The sequence below is a fragment of the Vanellus vanellus genome, assembly GCF_965231255.1.
Source record: "Vanellus vanellus genome assembly, chromosome: 14".
Classification (NCBI taxonomy): domain Eukaryota; kingdom Metazoa; phylum Chordata; class Aves; order Charadriiformes; family Charadriidae; genus Vanellus; species Vanellus vanellus.
This window is the reverse complement of record NC_138919.1, coordinates 5,080,370-5,104,565: the sequence shown is the minus strand read 5'-3', so window position 1 is coordinate 5,104,565 and position 24,196 is coordinate 5,080,370. Positions and strand designations below refer to the sequence as shown.

The 24,196-nt window shown below is 37.7% G+C and overlaps 1 protein-coding gene across 10 annotated transcripts in view; it reads right to left on the bottom strand.

The window, feature by feature from the left end:
- The window catches only part of RBFOX1 (RNA binding fox-1 homolog 1), a gene marked incomplete at both ends in the record, with an annotated part of 1,320,957 nt that overhangs the window by 95,194 nt on the left and 1,201,567 nt on the right, over nt 1-24,196 (bottom strand). For all 10 annotated transcript variants that reach the window (XM_082490611.1, XM_082490609.1, XM_082490612.1 and 7 more), the window contains one exon: nt 2,532-2,675. In XM_082490611.1, the coding sequence (XP_082346737.1) occupies nt 2,532-2,675 (144 nt within the window). The remainder of the gene's footprint in view (nt 1-2,531; nt 2,676-24,196) is intronic.

The following is a 24,196-nucleotide window of genomic DNA, read 5'->3' as shown; positions in this document are numbered from 1 at the left end:
CAAAGATCTTTTTTTTATTATTTATTTTGTCTTTGCACATTGTGATCCATTGAGTCCAGCTGCCATCACTGGTTTTTTCACATGTAATATGCTACCGGATAATTTGTTTGGAGTGTGATAAACATCACTAACAAGACAGGATAAACAGCTGCGTGAACACCGTCACCGTCTGGTCATCCTTCTCTCTGAAGAATCTTTGGCTCAGAAGACGTTTTGCAGCTGCTTTCCAGGACAGGTGAAGGAGTTTGGTTAATTGTGCTTTACAGGAATAAGATATAAAACAGCTGGGAGTTTTGTCACTGGCCTCAAGGAGCGAGGATTTCTCTCCACCCTTGCTGAAAATGGACAACCATCACTCCCTAAGCAATTCTTGTCTTACTAGGGTATACTTTTGAAAACCAGAATGGATACGTACTTGCTGGGCATTTTTCCCTGCTCAGAATTGTACTTTTATTATATTAGTAGTAACTGTTATTACTATTGACCTTATAATAGCCCTCACCATCATCTAGGCATTGTTCACACACGCAGATTTTGACCACAGTTGCTGTCCCCAAGAAAAAGGTTATATTGGATTTGCCTCAGTAAGAGACTAAATGTTTGACTCGGGCAGCATTTAGTTAGAACGCTTTCCGATATCGCACATTTTGTGATGTGACACTGTAATGTATCAGTGGGTCATTTCTGGTATTTCATATCTGATTAACATGCAGTATGGATTAATGTTAACAATGTAACACAATATGTTAAACAAAAAGGCAGAAATTAGAAGCAGGCAAATGAAGCGTAATCTACCAATAATTCAAGGAACTGCAGAAACGAGCCTATACTTCAGTATTTTAATATATAATAAACAATTACAGGCCAGAAAGGACAGTATTCCTTCTCTAGCTTATTAAAGTGTTTCAACTTGGTTCTGAAAATCAACCATCATTTGTTATCCCTTGGCTTATTTTATGTTCTTGCATTCACCATTTAATTAATGCTTTAGCTGCAACTTTAGCCCATAAGCAGACGTTGACTTAATGTTTAAGCAATCCTCCTCCGCGGTATGCCCATGGAAAAAGGTCAGCTGCTATGTGGATGATGTGGTCATGATGCAGCGTTACCATATTTCACATCAGACACTTCAACTCGCACTTGCAGAAATTTCGGTTTTCCTATCAATTCAGAAGCTAAAAGTTTACTGTCACCAAGTCATGCTATAGCTGGGAAACTCTAGCAATTCTCCAGCACTAGTCTTTTGAGACCTGAGACTTAGAAATAATGAAAAGAAACATAGGTTTTAGTCACTTATAAAACCCTACATTCCCTCAAAAAAACCCCTTTCACTTAATGTACTTTCAAATAAAATCCATCTATTTTAAATGGTTTGTTTAATTTAAATAAATTTGCACATTTTTCCCTAGAGGGTTAATTATTATTGCTTCTGCTATTTTGCTGCTGTAAGCTGCATTTAGGGGAGGTTACTCGTAGCAAGTCAGACACAGCAAAACAGTCACTCTCATTTCCTGATACTGTACCGGGATTCTTTTCCCAGTGACTGCTTTCACACACATAAATACTGAAAAACACAATGTCTTAACTCACATACAAAGATATTAGAAGAACTTAAAAATCTGAACTGAACATGAAAGATGGAGAGTAGTGCCATGAAGTACTTGATGCTGCACTGTATAACAAACTGTAAAGCAGAAGAGAATTAAGTTTTAGCGAGTCAGAAAAAAAGAAAGCAAAAGGAACACGAATACGGAAGCGTACCAACTTGAAAAAGGAAAAGCTGGCTTCTAATAGCTGGTCAAGTCCTATTTCTAGATTTTATTTAGTGACCCTTCAAAATAAACCTAAGAGTTCTTGGAGCAGGGAGAAGAAACCAGGTCTAACCTCTCATGGTCATGAGCCTAGAATTGATGGCACGTATGAGACGTGTGAAACACAGCCAATGCACGGGAAGGTAGCTAGTGGCCTGGGCAAAAGCAAAAATTGAGAGTCTTAAAGAAAAGCACTGGCCAAGTCTTCGGAAGCTTACAGACCTACAATACCTGTGGGGACAGGTGAGGATTCCTACTCTGGGACTTGCTGCGTAAATTCAGCCCGTGTCTTACTTCTACAGATTTGGGTCCCAAGCTCATGAGGTCAAGCATTGACTATTTACATCATGCTTGCCAAAAAAAAAAAAAAAAAAAAAAAATCAATAAATACAGGCATATAAATCCAGATGTGTACAGCAGATATATGTGTGCCTTCAATATTTTAAGCCAGTGTAGGTAGCTTTTTTTGAATGTAACACAAACCAGCACAACACATAGGATACACTCATCTGTATCACATACAGGAGAATAAGTAGAATTTCTTTTCCCATTTATGACTGGCTAATCAGATGTTTGGTTATAAAGAAATGAAAAGAGAATCTTGACTGAAAATGGTTAAACAGCCTAAATCAGAGATACTGCTCTCATGGCTGCCTATAATATAAAATAGCTATTTCAATGCAAATATAAAAAACCCATAAATAAAGTATGAGTACTTACACCAAACATTTGCCTAAGATCTGGATCCCGGAATCTGAATGGTATATTTGAGACGTGAAGCCGTTTTGGCTGTGATTTGTTTTCTGTGTTTTCAGAAGATTGTGTCTGTTGCTGGCCATCAGTCTGTGCTGCATCATCTGTCTGCTAAAAGGGTAAAGCAAAACAAGGTAAAGCACACTATAAATATTTCTGCTATTTTTAATATAAAGTGGTGGCCTTAAATTCTGGGGGGGGGAAGGAAAAAAAAAAAAAAAAAAAAAAAAAAAGCCTGAAAAGGAGTTAAATCCGCTGAAACGTACTGGAGAATACCAGAAGATGAAATACATGAAAGTCAAATCCGTTTCTGTATCTGTCTCAACTGTCTATGTTTTCAGTGATTTTTTTAATATGCATTTGGAATAAACTGGAAAATAGGAAGGAGATTATTATCTGTTGATTTTCTTAGCTATTTTTAATAATGAATAAATATGTCTCCCTATGTTATAAGACAGCTGAAACCCCTTTAACCTCATCAGTGTTTGCCGATAGAAAAACCCGAATCTCCGTGTCCAAATAACAGCCTACTTGCAGAAGCAAGCTATACACTTTCAAATAAGATTAGTACTTTCATTGAGAGGCCACTGGGACTTCTACACAGGAGGTAGGTAACACATCACATCCTAGTTGCCATTTCATAAGCAGTGCTAATGGGCACTAGAGGGTCATTTTGTCTAGATAAATGGTCACCATTACGGAAAAGGCCTTGAGTTGTAAAAGGGAACAGAAGTATAATCAGTGGTGAAGGTTGCCTGACATAAAAGTGAGACGCGGAAACAAAGTTTTACAGATTTTCTTTCTTGCCAAAATAAGAAGTACCATGACATGATCTTACAGGGATAACGTTCCCTCGATTTGAAATGCTATTTTATAATTGAAGGACATTGCTGTGTATTACAATGCAACAAACTTAATTATAAACTCCTGCAGAGATTAGGAAAAAACAACGTTCTTCATCCAAAAATGAAAACTAACCAAAGGTCTATCAATATCTTATAGAAATTTCTGGGCTGTATTAATTAATGATATCATACAGCGCCTAATTAATCACTCTGTGTACGGCACACATTCACTAGAAAAAAAATTTGCATGGGTCCATAAAAACAGCATAGTTATTTTCTTTTGCACTGGTAGACGGGATTTGGAAAAAAGGGCAAGGAAAGAAAATAGTTGAATGAAACTACAAGGATCATCTACTTTCTCAGTCCTCCCTCTTTCTTCTCAGCATATTCATCTTCCAAGTATTCATTTTTTCTCTTACGTTCTAATGTTACAGTTCAGCTTGTCTTTCTGACTTCTTTCATTAAAAAAAAAAAAAAGCCCCATTTCCTGCTACTATCAAATTTCTTTTAAGCGACAACAGTTTTAAGCAAAACGAAAATGGTTAAATAAAATAAACCTTACCGCGCAGTTTTAGTACCAATAAGCCTGTTAAGGAGGAAGCAAAAGAACTCAAACAGAATACATAATTTACATTAGCAATAACTACATATAAATTTGATTCTAGCAAGTCAAATGTAACATCATCTTCCCCAGTAAATGCAAATGTTCTCAAAGTACAAACATTACAATTTCCTGTATTGCTTATCCTTCTGTGCGAAGAACACTTTACAAATAAAGGTCCTCATCATTCCTGCAGAAGCATCAGTTCAGCAGCAGCGTGTACATTTCATTGGATACAATGAAAATCATACACAAATACAAACTTTTGTGTGCACTAGAGAAGGATTTTTCAAGTGATCCAAACAAGGAACTTGGAACAGCTCAAGCGTAAACCTAAAACTGAGTCAGTGCCACCACATGTCTTCATCTGCTACCCCCTGAACTCACAGGCGGGGCCCCGCAAATGAAGTAGTTCATCTGTACAATTTTCTAGTGATTTAAACGCTAAACATGGTATACAGCTGTTCAGAGACAAAAACATGTTCCATGCTAATCTCTTGCTATCTAAAGCCAACTCAAAAATTCAAAATTTAGATTTCAGACAACTGTTCCATCCATAAACACCACAGAGGTTACTTTCTACCTTCAGGCTTTAAAAGGACAGAAATATGAAGGAAATTCGGTATAAGAGAGCAGGTGGGGGATGAGGGACTGGAAACTCTTGAAATACAACACTCCAGAAGAATTTAAGGTCAATTGGATTAATCTGAAGAGAATTCAAAAATTCTGAAGGTGCTGTTCAGCTTCAGGAACAAAGGGTGCCCCAGGAAGAAATTATATAATCAGCATACTGTATCAATGCAAATCGGAAAAAGTCATTTCTGTTCATTGTGTTAATATAAATGCTGAGAAACAAGGAGTAGGAGGGTTGAACCGTGCACTATTAGCGCACCAGAACATTAGGAGCAACTTCCGTATAAAGAAGCTGAACAGACACATTGCCAACAAAAAGCCAGGGAGGTTTCTGAAGATGATGCTAAAATGAAGGAGCTACAAATTATGGGTGAAGTAGGTAAATCCAGGTACTGTTATTTCCTGGGTATTTCTTTTGAATTTTACCAACTTTGTTCACAAAAGCGTGAAATTTACAGTTTCGGCAAAGAACGTCTCAGAGTTTGGGCAGTGAGGACTGAAAACCAGAAGCCAGAAAGTCATTATCATCAAAGATTCATACCTGTAAATGCCCTTAAAGAAGTGTGTGGCAGAATTAACAGAGCTAACAATTTGAAATGTATTAAAGGCTTGACAATATAACAGTGTCTTTACAAAGCATATAATGATCCAGAAATCTACGGATGAGCCTAGGAGATCTGGAGAAGGATAACCGCAAATTGAAATTGGAATGTGAAGCTTATACAAAAATTTCCAAGTAACAGCAAGGAGATAAACTACACATAGGACAGGGGACAGGCTGGATTTAGTGAAATCCCAGACAGGAAAGTTTCAACGCCCTGTGGACTCAAAGAGCTAGAATACAATTTACGTTACATATAAATAATACATTTCAAGAGAATGTTTTCATTGCTAGAGGATCTAAAGACCAGTGTTTGATATTTCTTTAAAAATCAACTGAAGTTGGCATATGACATTAGCCTCGCTACATCCCCGCAGTCTAGTATGCAATCAGTACAAGTCCTGATCTGTTAGGGGTTTGGTCTCTTCCAGTAGCCTCCCCTGACACAATCAAGTAAATGAGTATGCTTTATGCAAAACAAATAAATAACTAACCCCCCCGAGCCTTGTCATTAAGCAGAAATTACATAAAAGGGAGTATAGACTGTGTGTTTTTTCACACGACCTCAGTTTTTGACTACAAAGCAGTATCAGAGTTAACTTCACCTATCAAAAAGTCATGAATTTAACTTTGTGAAGAGATCACAATCCATAAAGCAACTATTCGACAAATTTTACCATCGGAATTATCTGCTGTCTGGTGGTATTTGCTTTTCCAAGTGTGTGTATTGGGGTTTTTCCCTATAGAAGATGGCAACATAAACTCATATACAACTTCTAATCCATTATAATCTTGTTTATGGAACTGCTCTCTAACTAGTGATTTTCCATACTGTGTTTGTGCGGTGTTATTGCAGTGTGAACACCTTGCATTTGATGTTTTTGAACAGCATCTTATTTTTCCAGATGATACCTACAATTTATCAAGATTCTTTTGAATTCTAATCCTGTCCTGCAATGTATTTGCAGTCCTTCCCGGCTTGGTATTGTTGCAAATTTAATAAGTACACATTCTATTCTATCATTCAGATCATTAATGAAAATACTGAAAAACACCGAGTCACCACAAATCCTCGCAGAACTCCCTTTAATAAATCTCTTCATTTTGATAGCGAGCTGCTTCTTAAACAGAGTTTCCAGTTTTGCACCCAGCCTACTGTAGTTGCACGTTTACCGTATTTCCCAGCTTGCTTAAAAGCGCTTCTTGCGCGGAAGTGTCAAAGCCTTATGAAAAGCAAAATACAACACTCAAGGCTTTTCCTGGGTCCACGAGGCCACTGTAGAAGTAAAAGACTGTCTTTTTGACAGATCCCTGCTGATGGCTATTCTCCTTGTACTTTCAGTGCGCGTTTACCCGTTCCAGTATTTTCCCAGGACTGAAACTCTGATGACAGCACATCCCTTTAGCCTATACAACCAACATTTCTCTCTCCCTCGTCTTTAAAAACCAGCATTATGCCTACTCTGCTCCAGTTCTCCACTACCTCTGCTCATTCTCCACAAGGTAACAGACACAGACACTAATCGCTCCAAAATATTATCAGTTCAATCTTTAAGTACCTTGGAACGGAGCTAATTAGAAATGGTTAACCGAAAAAAAAAACCCACACCTAACTTACCTCAATATTCTTTAATTGGTTTCTTCCCTCTGAGACGGACAACTTTTTCTGACAGTTGGGGAATTATTGTACTCATCACCCAGCTGAGGCTGAATTCTACAGTGAGGAATCATGCAAAGAAGAAAGGTTTTCTTACCCTTCTTCCCAAGACTGCATTTCATACTCCCTCTCAAAGACTCCCTCTAGCCTGGCACACCAGTTTCTCCATCCTGGCTCGAATCCCCTCTAGAACCAGGTCTCCTCCTGGCTGCCTTTTGTATGCTCAGTTGCAGAACTTGTCACCAGCACATTCCAATAGCAATCTCAATGGCCAGGCTGGCTGCAGGAAGCATCAAACCACCTGAAATCCCTGAAATTCATGACTTTAGTACCGTACCTCTGGTTGCCTACTTAAGATCTGATCCACTGAATCTTACCAGCTGAATGACTATGATAATTTTAAGAACAGAGGTCCTTTGTTCCTCTAACAGTTATGCAGAGGCCTTTAAGGGTCTCCTTCCTTCTACAGCAGTGACCCTGGATAAGGCACCCCCTTCAATTACAAGGGAACAACTCCTTTCCTGTCTGCTCTTCCAAATCAAGGTTTACAACTTTATTTTCAACAGCATGTAGTTTCTGCGGGTATGAATTTTCAACACAATTTTGTTGTTGTTTTTTTTTTTTAATTGCACTTTATGCCCTTCTATTGTGACATAACTGGTCACGACAGCATCGCGTCAGTACGATGTCATCCAGTGCGGTCACAAAGTACACAGCAGGCATGGACACAGTTGGTACAATGTTCATTACAAGGCATCAGTGAATACCCCAAACCAAACTGCTTCCATTTGCAAAGCCTGAGGTACGGAATTTCTGTGAGACCGTAAAGTTCCTAAGCATTTCTAGAACCCTACATCATGCTTCATAACTGTTAAAGGTACTAAAAAAAAAAAAAATATCCAGCATGTGAGCGTTCAAATAATTGTAAAAGAAGCTGTTTTTCTAAACAGGTAGACCAAGAAGTAAAGCTATGAGTGCACCGGGAGCTGAAAACACTGGTAATACAGACCCCCGGTGCTGTAAGAAATCAACGGTAACTGCAGGTTCTCAGCTTGAAAATTACTACAGATTGGCTTTTTTCCTATGCATGTAAGTCAGCGCTGCGTCAGGTTCGTTTGTAGCTCTGAGGTTTAAGATGTCATTTGTCATCTTCACCGAAAGGTCATTTCCACTGATTTGCTGCATGACTTTTTTTCTGGTTCCACTGAGAACGTATTTCTAATTTAAAAAACCTAATAAACAGTTACATATTTTAGCAGATTATTGATGAGTATCGCCTGGAGGGAACTACAGGATGAAAACTTTGGCATCCTATTGACTATAAAATGAGAGACACTGCTACAAAGTCTTATTTATGTAAGAAACATTTGCTACGGATATTTATTAATACACAATCGCACACAATTGCAAGTTTCGAGCACCATTTTATGTTATAAATGTTAAAATAAGTTGCTGAAACTTGAATCCGTTAACGACTGTTGATTGCATTTGCAGGCACTTCATACAGAATTGAGATGCTCAATTTTCCATAATAATTTCTAACTCAATCGATATATATGAGCTAAACAAGTTTAATCTTGGTGAAATTTAATTTAGGTATGGACAACATTCAGAGAAAATCTTGTGAGGCATGCCTACATGCCTACGCAGAAATATGTCTCCATATGTCAATTTTAATTTATCATTTCAAAGAATAAATATTTCTATCTTAAGACCCTGTGTCACGCTATTATTATTCGTTGATAGTTCTCTTTATAGTTCACTGTTCTCTTGACCTTTGTCCAGTCTTACTCAATACATACACATCTCCATTTTAATACAAATGTTTTGCATTGTTACCATCTCATAAATATTGAAGAGAAACTATTTAACACAAAAAAATGAAGAAATATATCCAACCCCTCAGAGAAATAAACCTCTTGAAACTGACTTCTTGAGCAAGCCAATTTAAATGAAATAGATATGTTCATAATATTGCCTTAGAATCATATTAATATTTATCACTGAAATTATCAAATCAGCTACCAGAAGAGTGTGGAGGTGTAAGTGATAATAACAAAGATTTTAAGAAAACCAATACTAAAATCAGATGCCCTCGTATACGATGTTTCATTACAATATCTGAAGTAATTCTCTGCCAGTTCGAAATATACTCAGGAAAAAATGACACAGAAAAGAAAATCCTTCACTAGCCTGCATTCAGAAAACATTGGTAGTGAAACTGATGCAAGCTACATCTGATAAAGCTTTTCCTTGAGTCGCAGCTGTCTTCAATATTTATACATATTTTACAGAATTAGTTTTTACTGATTTGCTCTTCTCTCTCTTTCAGTACATCGCCACCTACGGCTGTCATACGCCTTGCCTTTTCTGGCCAAATCACACATACTGCTTTTGGTTCCCATTCCACCACGTATTTGCAACTATGAAATATTAAAGAATCGTAATATACGATAGTCTTAAAACTTATAATGAGAGTTAAAAATACAGCATACAGAAACAGAAGACCAAATTTTCACGTACACAGAAATAAGTTAACTTTAACTCTCTTTACTTCAGTGAGCTACTGAAGGCGTAGGTGTTAGAATAAATTAAAATTTAAACCAGTCTTATAAGTAAAGTAAGTAAAATCAAAGAGGCTGTCTCAGAAAATTATTTTATATTTCAAATAAGATACTTTCAGTATAAATACGTGGTATACTTTTTAACCAAATCCATCATCAGGACAGCTGAAAAAATTTCAGATTTTATAAAGAAATTCTTTATCTTTACCGAAATAATGATTTTTTTTTTTTTTTGGTCTCCTTGATGCAGTTCTAGAAAAAGAAATCTTCTATTCTTAAAAGACTTCACTCAAGTTCTTAAAATCAATTTAAAACACTATTTATTTTGGCCAGCCTAGTTTTTTTGCACAACTGTCGTTATAACCAATTCTTCCATTTTCAGCGAGAGCAGATTAAATGCAATGAAAAACAAGGAGTGCTGGTTATGCTGCTAGTTTATAGAACCTTAGTGGTGGAAAAAGTTCCTTCTAACAACTGCCAACAGGCAGATGTGATTCTTAATAAAATGGGTTTTGCAGTGATGATACCAATGCAGGCAGTGCCTGCGCTGTACTCCCGAGGCACCTGCCGAGCATCTGTACTCCTTTAAGAGCTGCTGCTCCTTTTGGGACAAGGGAACAATGGAGAATCTTAGATCATTCCATCTCACAACCAAAGAACACATGATGCAGTGTGCTGCCTCAGGATCGACACGCACTACAAATTTTGGATATCAGAAGAAACTACTGTAATTTAGCAAAAGAAGTATTAATTTAACCTAAAAGAACCATCTTCTAAAATGTTTCAGCAAACAAATTTTTGGTTTCACTTTCTAGCTTTTATAAAAGTGAAGAAAACTGCTAAACGAGATGTTCTTCTGGATAGAATAAATTTTAAATTTTTCTATTCGGAGGAAATATTATCTCCCCCTGCCTTTTTTAAGACCTCACTAATCCAAATTTGCAATATATTTCACCCAGAAATACATTGCGGGGGGGGGGGGCTTTAAAACCTTCATCCAGCTCTTCTACAAACCCATTTCCCAGATTACTCCTGACTGGACACAAGAGTGTCATCTCCCACTTTTAGCACCACACGCAATACAACAGAACGTTCCGTGAACCTGAAATCAGAGAGGGCCTTGCGTACACTGTTTGGGCAGAAAAAACAATTCCACTCTCCTTCCCAGCAAATACTAATTTTCTGTACGCCTTTCCTTCTAGTACTGAAGACAGTCGGCCCCATAATGTTTCTTACACTGGAATTGGGAGTGTTGCACTTTCCTTCCATTCATTTTCAGTGACTAATCTCTTTCGTTTTCTACAAAACAAGGGTGGTGTAGACAAAATCTTTCACCCTCAAAGCCGGCTTTAAATGTAATGAAATGCTGTCACAGAACAGCTGTTTGCATGCCACTGCCAAAAGAACACCGTCCTCAACCTCAGATTTTTAAGAGCAAATGGAACATAAACAGTAGGAATGCCTAAAATTGAACTAAACCTTTTACATCTTCCTGGACAAATGGAAAATCTGTTGTATTAGAATTACTTGAAAAAGCTGTACCAAGTCTCGATCATTCTTCTATAATCCGTAAACAAATTCAAATCAGTTGCATGTTTTTTAAACCCACACCAAGTCTAGAGGCAGAACAGCCTAATTCTAGTAGGAATAACCTGTAAAATATTTACAGGAAGAAAAGAAACAGAAGAAAAGCAATAGATTTTTATTTATTTTTTTTTAGAAAAATACTCAGTGGCAAACTTGGTGCTACACTGAGTTTCTCACGTATACATACCCACAATAAGGGTAAAGCTCTTTAGAATTTTAAATTTAAAAAAACCCAACTCATTAAATAATAATAAAAAAAAGCTCATTAAATAATAAAAAAAAATGCTCAAAACAGCACCTGTTTTTTCCTGCTGCACCAATCAAGTTATTTCTCAGAGAGAAAGAGCTTGTGAATGTCTTCTAGGCATTATTTGATTAAGTTGACAATATTATGTGAGCAATGGTTGAGTACCCACTGTGCTGTACTTTTGACCAAATTGATTTGTGTAATGAACACTTGCTCTGTCTCTTCTCTAGCCTGAATAGGGCTCTTGATTTAACCAGTGGTGCTGGAAGCCAAGTGAATTTACAGCCCCCACAGTCATTCTCTCTCAATCTGGAGAGAATAGCAGCAGCAGTACATGAGCAAGCATAATTCAATACATTGTGCTATAAGCGCAGAAAATAATATCAGAGAGCTCTGCAATATACCTGTTTGATTTGATTTGTAAACCTGATAAAAAAGCAATCGAGAAAAGTTCAGCAGAAAAAAAGATATATGCGTCCTGAGCAAAAACGTAACCATACTGAATGTGTACAAAGAACTGAAAAAATCATGCATAGTAAATCAACTTCATACTTTCCTTAGATAATATTGCACATTTTCCATTTAGAAAGGGTCTAGATTCTGGAAAGTTACCTTTCCATTAGAAAGCGAGCAAAGAGAATAATTTAAAACCGAGTTTGGGACTTTTCGGAAAATACTGTTTCCCAAGTATACTGCGAAGAGCATACTGAGAAATGCGATGGGCTTGTGTCTTTCCTCTTTTCTTAAGTAGATTGACTGATTAATTAATCATACTGGTTTGGATAAATTTATACTCTGACAAGTCCCAGGCCTGCAATGTGCTTCCCAGAAGCATAACAACAGAGAGGAAAAGGAGTTATCTACACAGATACATCTGTTTGTACTTAAATGTTTACACAAAGGTGTACACATGAAATAAATCCTATCACCCTGCTTTTTTACAACTGTGATAAACATTACCAGAAGTATCAGTGACATTTCTTGTCAACTGCATCTCTGTTATCCTTTTCTCAGGAGTAAAGATCAATAGAAAAGTCTCGTCGCTTTCAGGATATTACGAGGGGAGATTATTTTTTTAAATTAGTTCTAAAGATAAAAATATTTAAGTGTCTGATACTGCAAGGCATGCTGCTCATGCCACATCAATTTATACCCTGAAGAATCCATTTCTGAAGACAATGGGCACAGTTCTTTGTGCTGATCTACTGCAAAGTGCACATAGATGTGGGACTTGCCATTACGCACAAAGAAAGGTAATAGTTTAATCACGACTGCATTTGATAACGTTACTAAATTTCCCATTAACTGTGAATATTTCACAGTCTAGGAATGCTTGGCTTCGGCGACACTGAGACTTCAACCCTGCAGGGGAAACCCTAACCCTCTTGTTTTCGGTGGTAAAATTCCCTTTGATTTCAGCCAGGCCAGAACTTCACCCCAATATTATACCCACTTGACAAAATAATTTCACCCTTCCCATTAATTTCACCCAATTTCCCAGATTACAAACAGTATGATGTTCCTCTTTTCATACCCTTCACAAAAATATTTTACTATCCAAAGCACCAAATGAAAACAAACCAAAGCAATTACTTTGTCACCATACTCTATCACGGTTGCGGAAAGAAACACACAGAGCAGCCAAGTCCCTGTTCCGCGAGACCATCTTCTCCCGTCTCTAAAGCACTGAGCTATCACGCTGGCTACCGTCCAGCCTATTAGTGCGGAACAGCAGTCCTCCCTTCCATTTCACTACTGGCAAAAGTATGTAAGAAGTTCACGTGTGCCTATTATTAACAATATACATCTTTCAAAGTTGAGATGAAATGCGAGGCACGTACACTTAGCTTGCAAGCTGTACGGCGTTTTGGTGACCCAAGTGATGAAGCTGGACGGACTAGCGAGCCTGAGTCTTTTGTACAGGCAGAACAGATTTATTCATAACATTGTGCTTTACAAGAAAGCAATTGCTTCATGTAGAGGCATTTAGAAACAAAGGCAGGAAAGAGTGGCTGCTCTTCTGCATGAGCTAGTCCAAAATTCTAACAACTTAATGAAAGTATTTGCCTTAAATAAGTTTTGTATCAGACAAGGAAGTTCACCTTTCTTTTCTCCCAGACATAGGGGACCAGAATAGCCCCTACACAATTCCAGTTCCACATGTCTCATACTACCTTCAACATAAATGCACGTGGTCTGAGCAGTAATGGAGCCTGACAACAAAGCTTTATTGAGGCAGTAAGAAAGATGGTCAATGATGCGCCCATACAGCAACTCACCCAATCACCAATAGCAAATGCTGGATCATAAGTGATGCCACGGCTCCGGTGGGCTGCCCGCGACACTTGGTGTCCAGGTCATCTGGCAGCAACAGCCGATGGCGCAAATGCCTTCGAAGGCGGGCAAGGGCCGCGCCACCCCTCAACGCCAGCAGCAGCTGCGTCATTTGAGCGAGCGATACCTCGCACGAATAAGGTGGGCAGCACCCTGCCTACACCACTGCTGTTGGCCAACGGCAGGGTATCGGCAGCCTGCCTACACTGCCGGTCAAGGGGCAGGATGTCAGCGCACCTTTTTTAAGGGAGCAGAGACAACCACCTCCCCTCTGGAATATTTTACGTTAGAGGTCCTTGATCAGTTGGATGAATACAATTTACTACCAGGAAGACAGCGTAAGGTGGTTGGTTGACTCTGACTGGGACATTTATTTTAGATATACGGCAACACACAGGCATACCCCAGTAGAATCCCTTAATCCAATTTACAGGCAAATGAAAAAAAAAACCCGAATAACTTTATGCTTTGCTTCAGCAGTTTCTATGGTTCCTGTTATTGAACATGCTTCGGGGCTTCAGCATACTGCGTATTGTTCCAGGTTGAGGACTTTAAAGCAGTACTGATTATTTCTTTTATTTCCAGATGGATGCATTCTGGATGCTGATACCACAGGCTACAAGAAAGTACTGCTATTATTGCGATAGCTTATGCATAAAAAGCTAGCAGCCTAAATAAGAGATCATTAATTTTGAGGACAGATAGGAGCCATAAGATAGGTTTCTTAGGCTTCTGGTACTGCAGGGCAACCAAAGAGTTATTAATTACTTGGCTACATTAATTATTTCCTTAATCTATCTTCCTTAACAATATGGAATATAGCCCTTACATTGTGCTTTACGCTGCCATTGCTGGCTCATCATTTTTCTTCTAAATAGTCAGCAGGATATCGGGGAACAGCATATCAATCACGTTTGGAGTGGAATCACCAGAAGCCATAAAAGGTCTGGATTCTGAACACGTTGTCTCAAAATTTTGGCAAAATTTGCCTGAATAAACAGCAGATATGATTTTTAAAAGAATATTCATGAAAGGTTTTAATAGAGTTTTGAGTAACTAAGCAGTTGCCAAGTTCAGTTAGGGACATCCAATTGACATCAGCATATCAATAACTTGAAATGGGAGAAGGAATTATAGTAGGTTGCCTTAATGCACTATTTATCGTTTGCATCGATTCAATAACTATTTCTGACCACCTGCTGATCCCATCCATGAACATCACAACAACAACAATTAACAACACCATTCTCTAATCAGCTGCATCCTGGCTCCATTAGCCAAGAAGGAAACGCATACACTCTATGCACATTCGTCAGAAGTTCACTCTATATCTACAAAACCAAAATTATTCTGGTATTTTCACAGGATAATTTAAAAATAAATTCTTTGGGGTTTTCCTTGGAAAAAAAAAATTAAGCGGACACACTAGGAAACATTTTACTGGTCAAAGGACAAAAACATTAATTTAATCCAAATGAAATATCTTAAGCAGCGATACATAGACACAAAGAAATATTCAATTAATTTTGTTACCCCTCTTTCATCTGTCAGAAGACTATTATTTCTGATGTAATTCTTGTTGCTCTTTCAAAGGACTTTAATAGCAGGAATGAAGTGTTTAAAAATAAATTTGCTTCAATACTTGAAAGACTCATGTAAAATCAAGACAGGCAACAAATGAAAACGTATCAAAAAAATACCATGAAAATAAATATAGAAATCTTGATTAGGGTTGATTAGAAGTTTTTCATCATTTGAATGGGAGCTCTAGCTTCACGCTGCATAAGCTTGTTTGATAAATCCATCAAAGCATTACAAGAACAAAAAGCTATCGGTATCCTCAGCACTAAAAAATTACTTGCTCGTGTCATTTTTTCCCACAAATTACTCAACACATTTACATCCTAATTTCATCTCTTATTTCTCTCACAGTGGAGCTTGTTCCCTCTTAGACGCCTAAAAAGAAACATCATACTAAAGGTGGGGGTTCCCAATCAACTAAAGCCTCAACCCCACACCTGACACAAAGCCATGCCTTCCGTGCCACCCTGGGACTCGGGTTCCTGCCACCCCGCCTTGTGTTTACTCCAGTGTTTGTGCAGATGAATGCTGGTCCAGACCCACTGATCCAACTGGACACTTACACCTTATAAAATGAGTTTGTCAGCCGAGCCAATTCACAGCTGAAGAAAGGGACGTAAATGTAGGTGATACATGGGTAGCTGGAGGACGGGCCCATTCCTTTCTATGGCAGCACAGCCTTAGGACAGTTTGGAAACTGCCACTTACCCTGACCACAGAGGAGGCCTTCAGGGATTACAGAGTTATATGGATAAATTACATAAAACAGGAGTTGAAATGCTTTCTCTGAAAGTATTAACGGGGAACAGCTACGATATGTTCTAAATATCAAAAAATATGGATCTGCCATCTAAAAATGTTTACCGGTAAGTAAGAAAGTTTAAATGAAGAGGGATAAAATAGATAAAGAAATACAGAAATGTTTTGTAAAGCTTACAGGTAAATATGCCTAATAGTTATGACAGTTCTAAAAACACCATGTTCTACGTTACACTTTGAAAGGCAATAAATCAGGACACAATGCTCTTGAGACCAATACTTTCTGACTGATGCAAAGCTTGTGGCAATAACTTGGTTACTGGAAATCCACCCATTTTCCCTAAATAAGTCTCCCTATCCAACTCCATTATTACCTTAATATATGAAGAAATTATTCATAAAACAACATAATTCAACACACGGGAAGGCAACGGTACTTTCACCTGCCGTCATTCATTCATGCACAAGCATCACTGTTATAAAATAGAATGAGCTTCTTTTCTTAACATGTTCAAATTAGCCTAAAAATTCTTGCAAGTACTATCTCTCATGAGTCAACATTATAAAAGGCTGCAAAGCTGCAACAAAGCTTTTTTAATTTTTGTTCAGGCAGCAGGCTCTATCTGGACAAAAATATCTTTTAAAGTCTGTGACTACCTTGTACAATACGGTGACATTTAACAATATTTGTCCAAATGAAAAATCGTTAATGAAATACTATGCTACACAGCTTCAAAGGAGATTACTTTCCTTAAAAGAAGGGGAAGAAGTGCCTTTAGATGGAACATTTGCAGGTTTGGCTATGAAGAGTTGTTTAGAAAGCAATGTTTATCCTCAGCTGGAATCAATGTACTCTAGTTTCTGGAATTCCCCCCCTGAACTAGACTTATGTCATGCATGTAAAGCCCCTTTTTGTAAGAGTTGTGTTGACACAACCAACTGCTGAGTGAACTTGTGTGAGCAGAGGTTCATGCTGAGAGAGGATGGTTGATTGCTCCAGTGCAAGCTCACGAAAAGAAAGAAAACGTGACAGCATGATAAAAGGTTTTCATTGTTTGACCCCTCACCTATTCCTGAATTCCTGCTGTGACTTTCCATTTGCTCACTTGCATGTTTTAGGAGTCAATTCTTGAACTCTCTGAAACACAGAATTTAAGGGTTCTCCGTGTCACAAAAAGACACTTTCTAAACCACATTGCTCTTTTGTATACGGAGATATACATCAACTTAAACAGCAGTTCAGTTCCTACACAGGATAGTAATTTTTCAAACTTAGTTTACTGCCATTCCATGAAAAAATAGCTGGATTTATTTTTGGTTATGTTTGGTACTCTCATCTCTTAGTATGTTGCAACCAAACGCAAGCAGCATTTCGAAAGAGATATAATGCTTTGCATGGAAAAGCATGTCCACGGCTGCCGTCCCCTGATGCTGTCCTTTCTATACGATGTTAGATGAACTACCACTGTCAATGGAACGTGCCCAAAGTTTTTGGCGAGCCCAACCAAAGCCAGAGAAGTCCACATCATGGAACATTCTGCTTTATGTAAACCAGAAGCAGACTTTTTCATCCTTCTCTTCAAGCTCATCCAACGCTTCATTAATGTGGAAGACAATTTAAAGTTTTAGAAAATATCCCTTCTTCCTTCCCTTCTCCCACATAAAAAAAAAAAAACAACAAAAAAACCCCAAACAAACAAAAAACCAGAAAAATCTACAGAGTAGTGGATGGTTCAACGGATTTGTAAAGGGTTTAAATCACCAATTTAAATCTAGCTGTGAATGCTAACCTTATGGTGAATTCTGCCTGATGACACGAATGCTGCTTGTTACAGAGCTCCACCAATGCAGCTTTTACTGTAGAACTGGGCAACAATTTTGATTACTGATACTCAAGTTTAAGGAAACACCTATTGAAGAAGCAGAAATGGAATTCAGATCCCCTTGAAATCGAGCTTTCCTTTCCTGGAAAACTTCTCAGGGAAGAGGGCAGAGAAAACATTCTCTAATAGCAACCCTTGAATCGGGAGAGTTGGCACCGAGAGTTTAAAGCTATTTTCCTATTTTTCCCTATTTCCCACAAGGAGCTTGCCAACAGACCTCTTCCCTTTGTTCATTCTCAAGGACAGCAACCAGAAATTCCTCAGTCGAGACACACCTATTTTCATCCAACATCTGTACAGAGAAGCCATTAGCCACAACGGTCTCAAAAAGTTTTGCTGTCTGTAGTTCACTTCAGGAATCAGTACAGGATGTTACAGCCATGCCCCCTCAGCCGTTATCACACAGTTTCATCTCCTCTTGAATTCTCAGAGCTGGGAGTCAGTCTCGTAATGTTGTTTGCAGATGAAACAAAACTGGGTGGAGTGACTGATATCCCAGAAGGTTGTGCTGCCACGCAGAGGGACCTCGCCAGGCTACAGAAATAGGCCAACAGGAACCTCATGAAGTTCAACAAAGGAAAGTGCAAAGTCCTGCACTTGGGGAGGAACGACCCCATGCTCAGAGGAGTGACTGGCTGAAAAACAGCTCTACGGAAAAAGAAATGGAAGTGCTGGAAGACAAATGGAATATGAGTCAGCACTGTGCGAGGGATCGGAGTATCTGCCAAACAAGGAGAGAATGAGAGAGGTGGTACTGTTCAGCCTGGAAAAGAGAAGACTTGTGGGGGTCTTATCAATATGCATAAATACCTGAGAGAGTGACTTAACACTAAACCAAATTTCCCAGAAAGCTTGTGGAGCTCCATCCTTGGAGGTATTCAACACCAGACTGGGCACAGTCCTGAGCAGCCTACTCTAGTTGATCCTGCTACATTTGTCTGCAAATCGAGACCAGGTCCAGTGATGATAATGAGGCTCAGACACAGCCCAGTGGATCGTCAGGCAGGTACAGAGCCACGGGGCAGGACTGAGGGCAGAACAGGACATCAATCAGCAGGTCAGAGTCCAGTCCAGCAGGTCCCACGGCCCGGCAGGGCAGGGCTGCAGACCAGTGCTCCTACAGCGTCGCTGGGGCAGGGGGCCTGGGCTGGACTGAAATGGAGCTCCTGGGCCGTGGTTGGGAGCGTGCTGGGAAGCCCAGGGGAGGCTGAGCAGGGCCAGTAAAGCCCAGTAGTGGCCTCACAGCCCTGGCAAGGATCAATTCATAAAGGCTGATGCTGGAATAGCATAAGAATACAACCTCCAAAGGAAGAAGATCTAAAAAGGGAGTGGGAAAAATCTTTATTTGCACGGGTGAAAATTTCCTGCTTAACAGAAATTAGTGCTCTTGTGCTCCGCAAATTATGTACATAAATGCATTTTATTATTACATAACGGACTGGCTGTCCTTTTCTGACTCATAGTTGCTCACTTTAATCGATACACTTTTGTTTTTAATTTAACAGTGCTGCATTAAGTAGACTCTTATTTTGAATACTGTCATCAACAATAAAGTTTCTGCAGACCAAATTTATGCCCTCCAACTCAATGATGTACATCCACTTTCTTTCGATTATTCTTCATTTGCACTTGTCCAGCCTCGCAGTATTGAGAAATTTACCTGACTTGGTTCGCAATCTGTTGCGGGTGCTTATGAAGAAAAAGAATACAAGATGCAGCCTCTAAGCCACATCACCTGCAGAAAAACTAATTTACTAGCTGAACACACTTGCTATTGATATCATTGATGCTTTAATAATGTAATACAATAATGATAAGATTTGGAGTTACTTTTCAAACAGAACTTTAGTCTAAACAAGTGAGAAAAAAAAGAGTTTAGTTGTTATTACACGAAACAACCCACATAACAAAAAAAAAAATGATAAAAATATCAGCAACAACTCCGAGTTGCTCATTGCAATTATCTGGGCGAATCTTGCATTCTCTGCACGCACTGCTTCTCCTGAAAAAGTATTGTTTCAAATACCAGGCTTCACAAATTAACCTGATCCTGTATCTGATGTTTACTTCAAAATGTGCAAGAAACCCTCGAGAAAGGCAACTATTCAACAAAGCTCCCCCCTCAAAAATAGTTGTCTCCATTACCCCAAGTGGGAATGTGATCTTTCTGAAATATGCCAGTATTACCTCTTACAATATTCAGTATATCCTTTTCTAAGTACAGGCAGGGTTATTATTCTGTTAATTCCTATCTGGTTTTAAGCGACATATTTTTATGCATTTGCAAAGACATGGCTTTTCATTCCTTCCTCCACCATAAATGCCAAACATATGTTATTTCATAAGAGTACTTAACTAACACATAGCTTCCACAACACTTCACCTACATCTGTTAGAGGGTCTTGCATGCATTGCGTTTTAAAAAATTACTTAAAAAAAAAAAAAAAATCCAGGACATCCCTTTTTCCTCTTCTACTCTCATGCCTAGAGCTTCACGAAAACCTTCACAACACTAAAAAGTGGTTCAAATTTATACAGCTTGTTAAAATAAGCTTCACGATGATCTTGCAGGAATATTACGTATGTACTAAGCGTGCCCAGATACTTTCTGGGGTATACAAAATATGCCATATACACTTAGAACCACGTTTTCAATTACTTTGTGCAAAACAGAAACAAACTCTTCCGGAAAAATGCAAGCCTTCCCACCTTTGCTTCAAACTGCAGTAGAACAAACATTATGTAAACACACTGCTGGCAAATGTCAACCGTACATCTTTTCCTGTCCTTCTCCAACATCTAGCATCTGATGGCCCGAACCCAAACAAACAAGACACTCTGAAGAGAGGAAGGATTAATATGCTACAGGAAGGCACTCCAGCTTAATCACTTTCATCATTATGCACTGATTTACATAGTTAGACTATTTTCCCTTTAAATCTCACTTGTATATTTAAGATTCTCATATCCCTCTCTTGCACATTCTCTTTACATATATATAGTATGAAGTGTAAGGGCATAACTATGTAAATAAATATATATATATTAAATATATATATATATATAAACAAAATATTTCTATATTTCTTTTTTGTGCAACCATGATTACTCCATCATCTGTTAGTTCTTAGGAATTTTACACACTTTGTTTCACCTATTAGTAACTGTAAACTGTAATCTTCACCAGATTCCTTGAACTACACCTGAAGTTGGCTTTATTGTTTCTTGCCAAGTGAAAGGAAAAAGGAACATAACTTAAGGAAAACTGACAAAAGAATACTATTACCAGATGTCCGTCACACGGTTGGCTTATCAGCCACCACCTTTTGTGGCAATAAGGCCAGTTTTTGATATCCCAAAGCCAGTCTTGCATGAAACTTAAGGAATTATTTTTTCTAATTTTTTCATTTATTTCAAGCCTCTACTGCAAAAGAAAGCCCCACCAACCCTTACAAGTCAACCATCCATGTAGGTTAGTGGACTGCAACTGGAAAAAGGGGAAAAAAAATATTTTCTTTTCAGTTATTTTTTTGAAGCCTGCTTCTAAACCTAAGCTTGTCTCCCTAACTTATATAAAATCTCAGCCAAACAGATTTTCAGTTTCTTCAGCGATTTACAGACTACATTTCGCTTCAATGCTGTCATAGAAAACATTTGATCATCTGACATATAATCAAAAGTCACCATTTCATGGTTCTTTTTTGTTCTTTTCTAGGTATGGAATTTTCATTCTACTTTATACTCTTACTGCACTTACCGCTTTTTAAGGAAAAAAGAGTTTGGACATTCCGTCTCACAATCAAGCCTACACTGTATATACTGTACTTCACGAATGGGAGGAATTCTTTGATCTATAAAGACAGACTTTATTCAGGATGAGGTAAGAATCTTCTTTTTGTGCAGAGAACTTTCAAGAGGAAGTTACGGCAATAATTAACAGCTAATGGTAGAAAACTCATTTAGAAACACAATAAAGTGAGAATACTTAAACTGACTTCATCCAAAGATAGATAAAATAATAGCTTAGAGAAATATGGCATGAATTGCATTTGCATTTAGCATCATCTACTTTTGTAACACCTTCCCCTTCCCCTACTTCTAAAGGAAATACTGTCAAAACTGTTCTTTGTCGGATTTCTGGAAACGGATTTACAACTAAAATTGTAAATTCTAAACTTTACTGCCTGCTCATGTCCATCTTGGTAAAGAATTCATCTGCTCCAGAACACTGTGCATCTCTTGACTGCTCAACAGCTACAGAAAAAGTATCGCAATCATTTTTAACTATTGTTTACAAAATGAAAGAAAGAAAAGCAGGTCAAAAAATGAGACTCGCAAACGGTAGGTACAATTTGAAATTCCTTCAGTTATTTGCATAACCAGCCAATATGTTTCAATGACTGCGGTTATGAGATTATATAAATTCATGAAGAATATATATTTATTAACACATATACTCCGGATTCCTACTCTTCCCTGATTAGAATGTCAGGTGAACATTTCAGCTGAAAGAAAATGAATTGTGAGCTAAAGATGAGCAGTTCTGTCTCACCTGACTTACTCATGTGAAGAGCCTCTAATAGACATTGTGGGGTGCATGCATTAAATTAGAAACCATGCCATTGATTTTTTTCAAATTTCCTTTAAATAAAAAGGCAGAAGAACAGGTTAATTAAGTTCCCCCATGCAGTTCTATTAAGAATATCCACAATTACTGTAGCATGAGGAGGATACTTAATTAAAAAAAAAAAGAAAGAAATATACAGCCAGTCAATCAGAACGACTGAACAGCTGTGGCTGCTTTAATGTAATGCAGACACTGAGAATATAGCAAAAAAAAAAAAAAACCCTAACAAACAAAATAAACCAACTAAGTTTCTGCCCAGAAGTATGATACAGAAAGCCTCATAACCTAATATACAAGTATGAGTTGGTAATATGTAATACTTTTTTGGGTTATCATCAAAATCCTGTATTTTGTAATACAAAGCGGCACTTGACAATATGAGTCATATATCTGTAACTTGATATACTGGCCTACCGAGGTTTTGTTATTTGGATTTCTAGCTTGACCAATTGTCCCAAAATAAAATAAACCATCTCAAAATTTGTTAAGAAATACATTCTTCTCGGAGACGTTATGGAGGCTCTTACAAGATGAGTATTTCGCTTTCTGTTCTCTCACAGGTATTCTGTGCTAATTCTGTCAGAGCAGAAACTGCCTGCAGTGTGCTTTACAAATTTAAATATCATTTCAACTAAAAGTAATAATCTACAGAGATTTACTAAAGATATATTTGCACAACCCAAACACTATCAACTTTTAAATTGTATCTTAATAAGAAGAGTATGCGTTGATTTTCAACATCCTAAAATAATAATAAAAAGATGGATGTATCTATATCAAATATTTTCCCGTAGAAATTTTTCTTGTTTAATTCCACAAAACTATTTAATATCTTCCAGATACAGGTGTAATTTACTGAGAGAATAAATTGGAAGTATTTTTTTGTAACCAGAGAGCAGAGGAGGCTGAAAGCAAGTATCAACAGTCTGCAAATAGAAGTTTTTCACGTTGGTTCCAGGTTTTATTAACTGCTTCAATTTAGCTTGGCCAAGACATGGCACTTCATTGAAAAGAGTGGAACTGACTCAAAAGATTAATTACAGTAAAGTTATCCTAATCTGTCATAAGCTCTGATATAGGAATAAGAGGAAGTAATTTGCTTCAGTAAAAAGCACTGATCACCAAAGCATGAAAATTAACACTTCACAGAGGTAGATATTAAATGAGAAATATTAGCTGCATCAGCATATCGGAGACAACTATAAACTGCAGAAGACTTTTAAGACTGAGAAGTACTATAGTTTATTATGAGAAAGTCAATTTTATCATTCAGTAAATGCTCACTTTGTGAATTCAGCACTGTATTTCTTTCTGCTCAAAGGTAAATTGCATTACTGCTTTACAGAATTTACACCACCTTTGTTTCCTTTACGCATTATTGCTTACTTTATCTCATGGAAACTTATTAATACACAGAAGGCAAAAAAAATCATTGAGTATTACTTTATTTTATTATGTACTTTGAGTACACAGACAACACCTGACATATGCTCTTCAGAAATTCTATTAGTCAAAAAGAGTTTTTTTATCAGTTTCAGTCAGTGGGCACTTACGAGCAGATGAGAGCTTTTTTTTTTTTTAAGAAGAGAAATACATATAAAAAGATAAGTACAACTACACAGTGAAGATACTTTGGCTTTACATTCTTGTATTACAGAATAAATTCAGCCCAAAGATTTTATAACCACTAGCATTCATACTGAAAGGTACTAA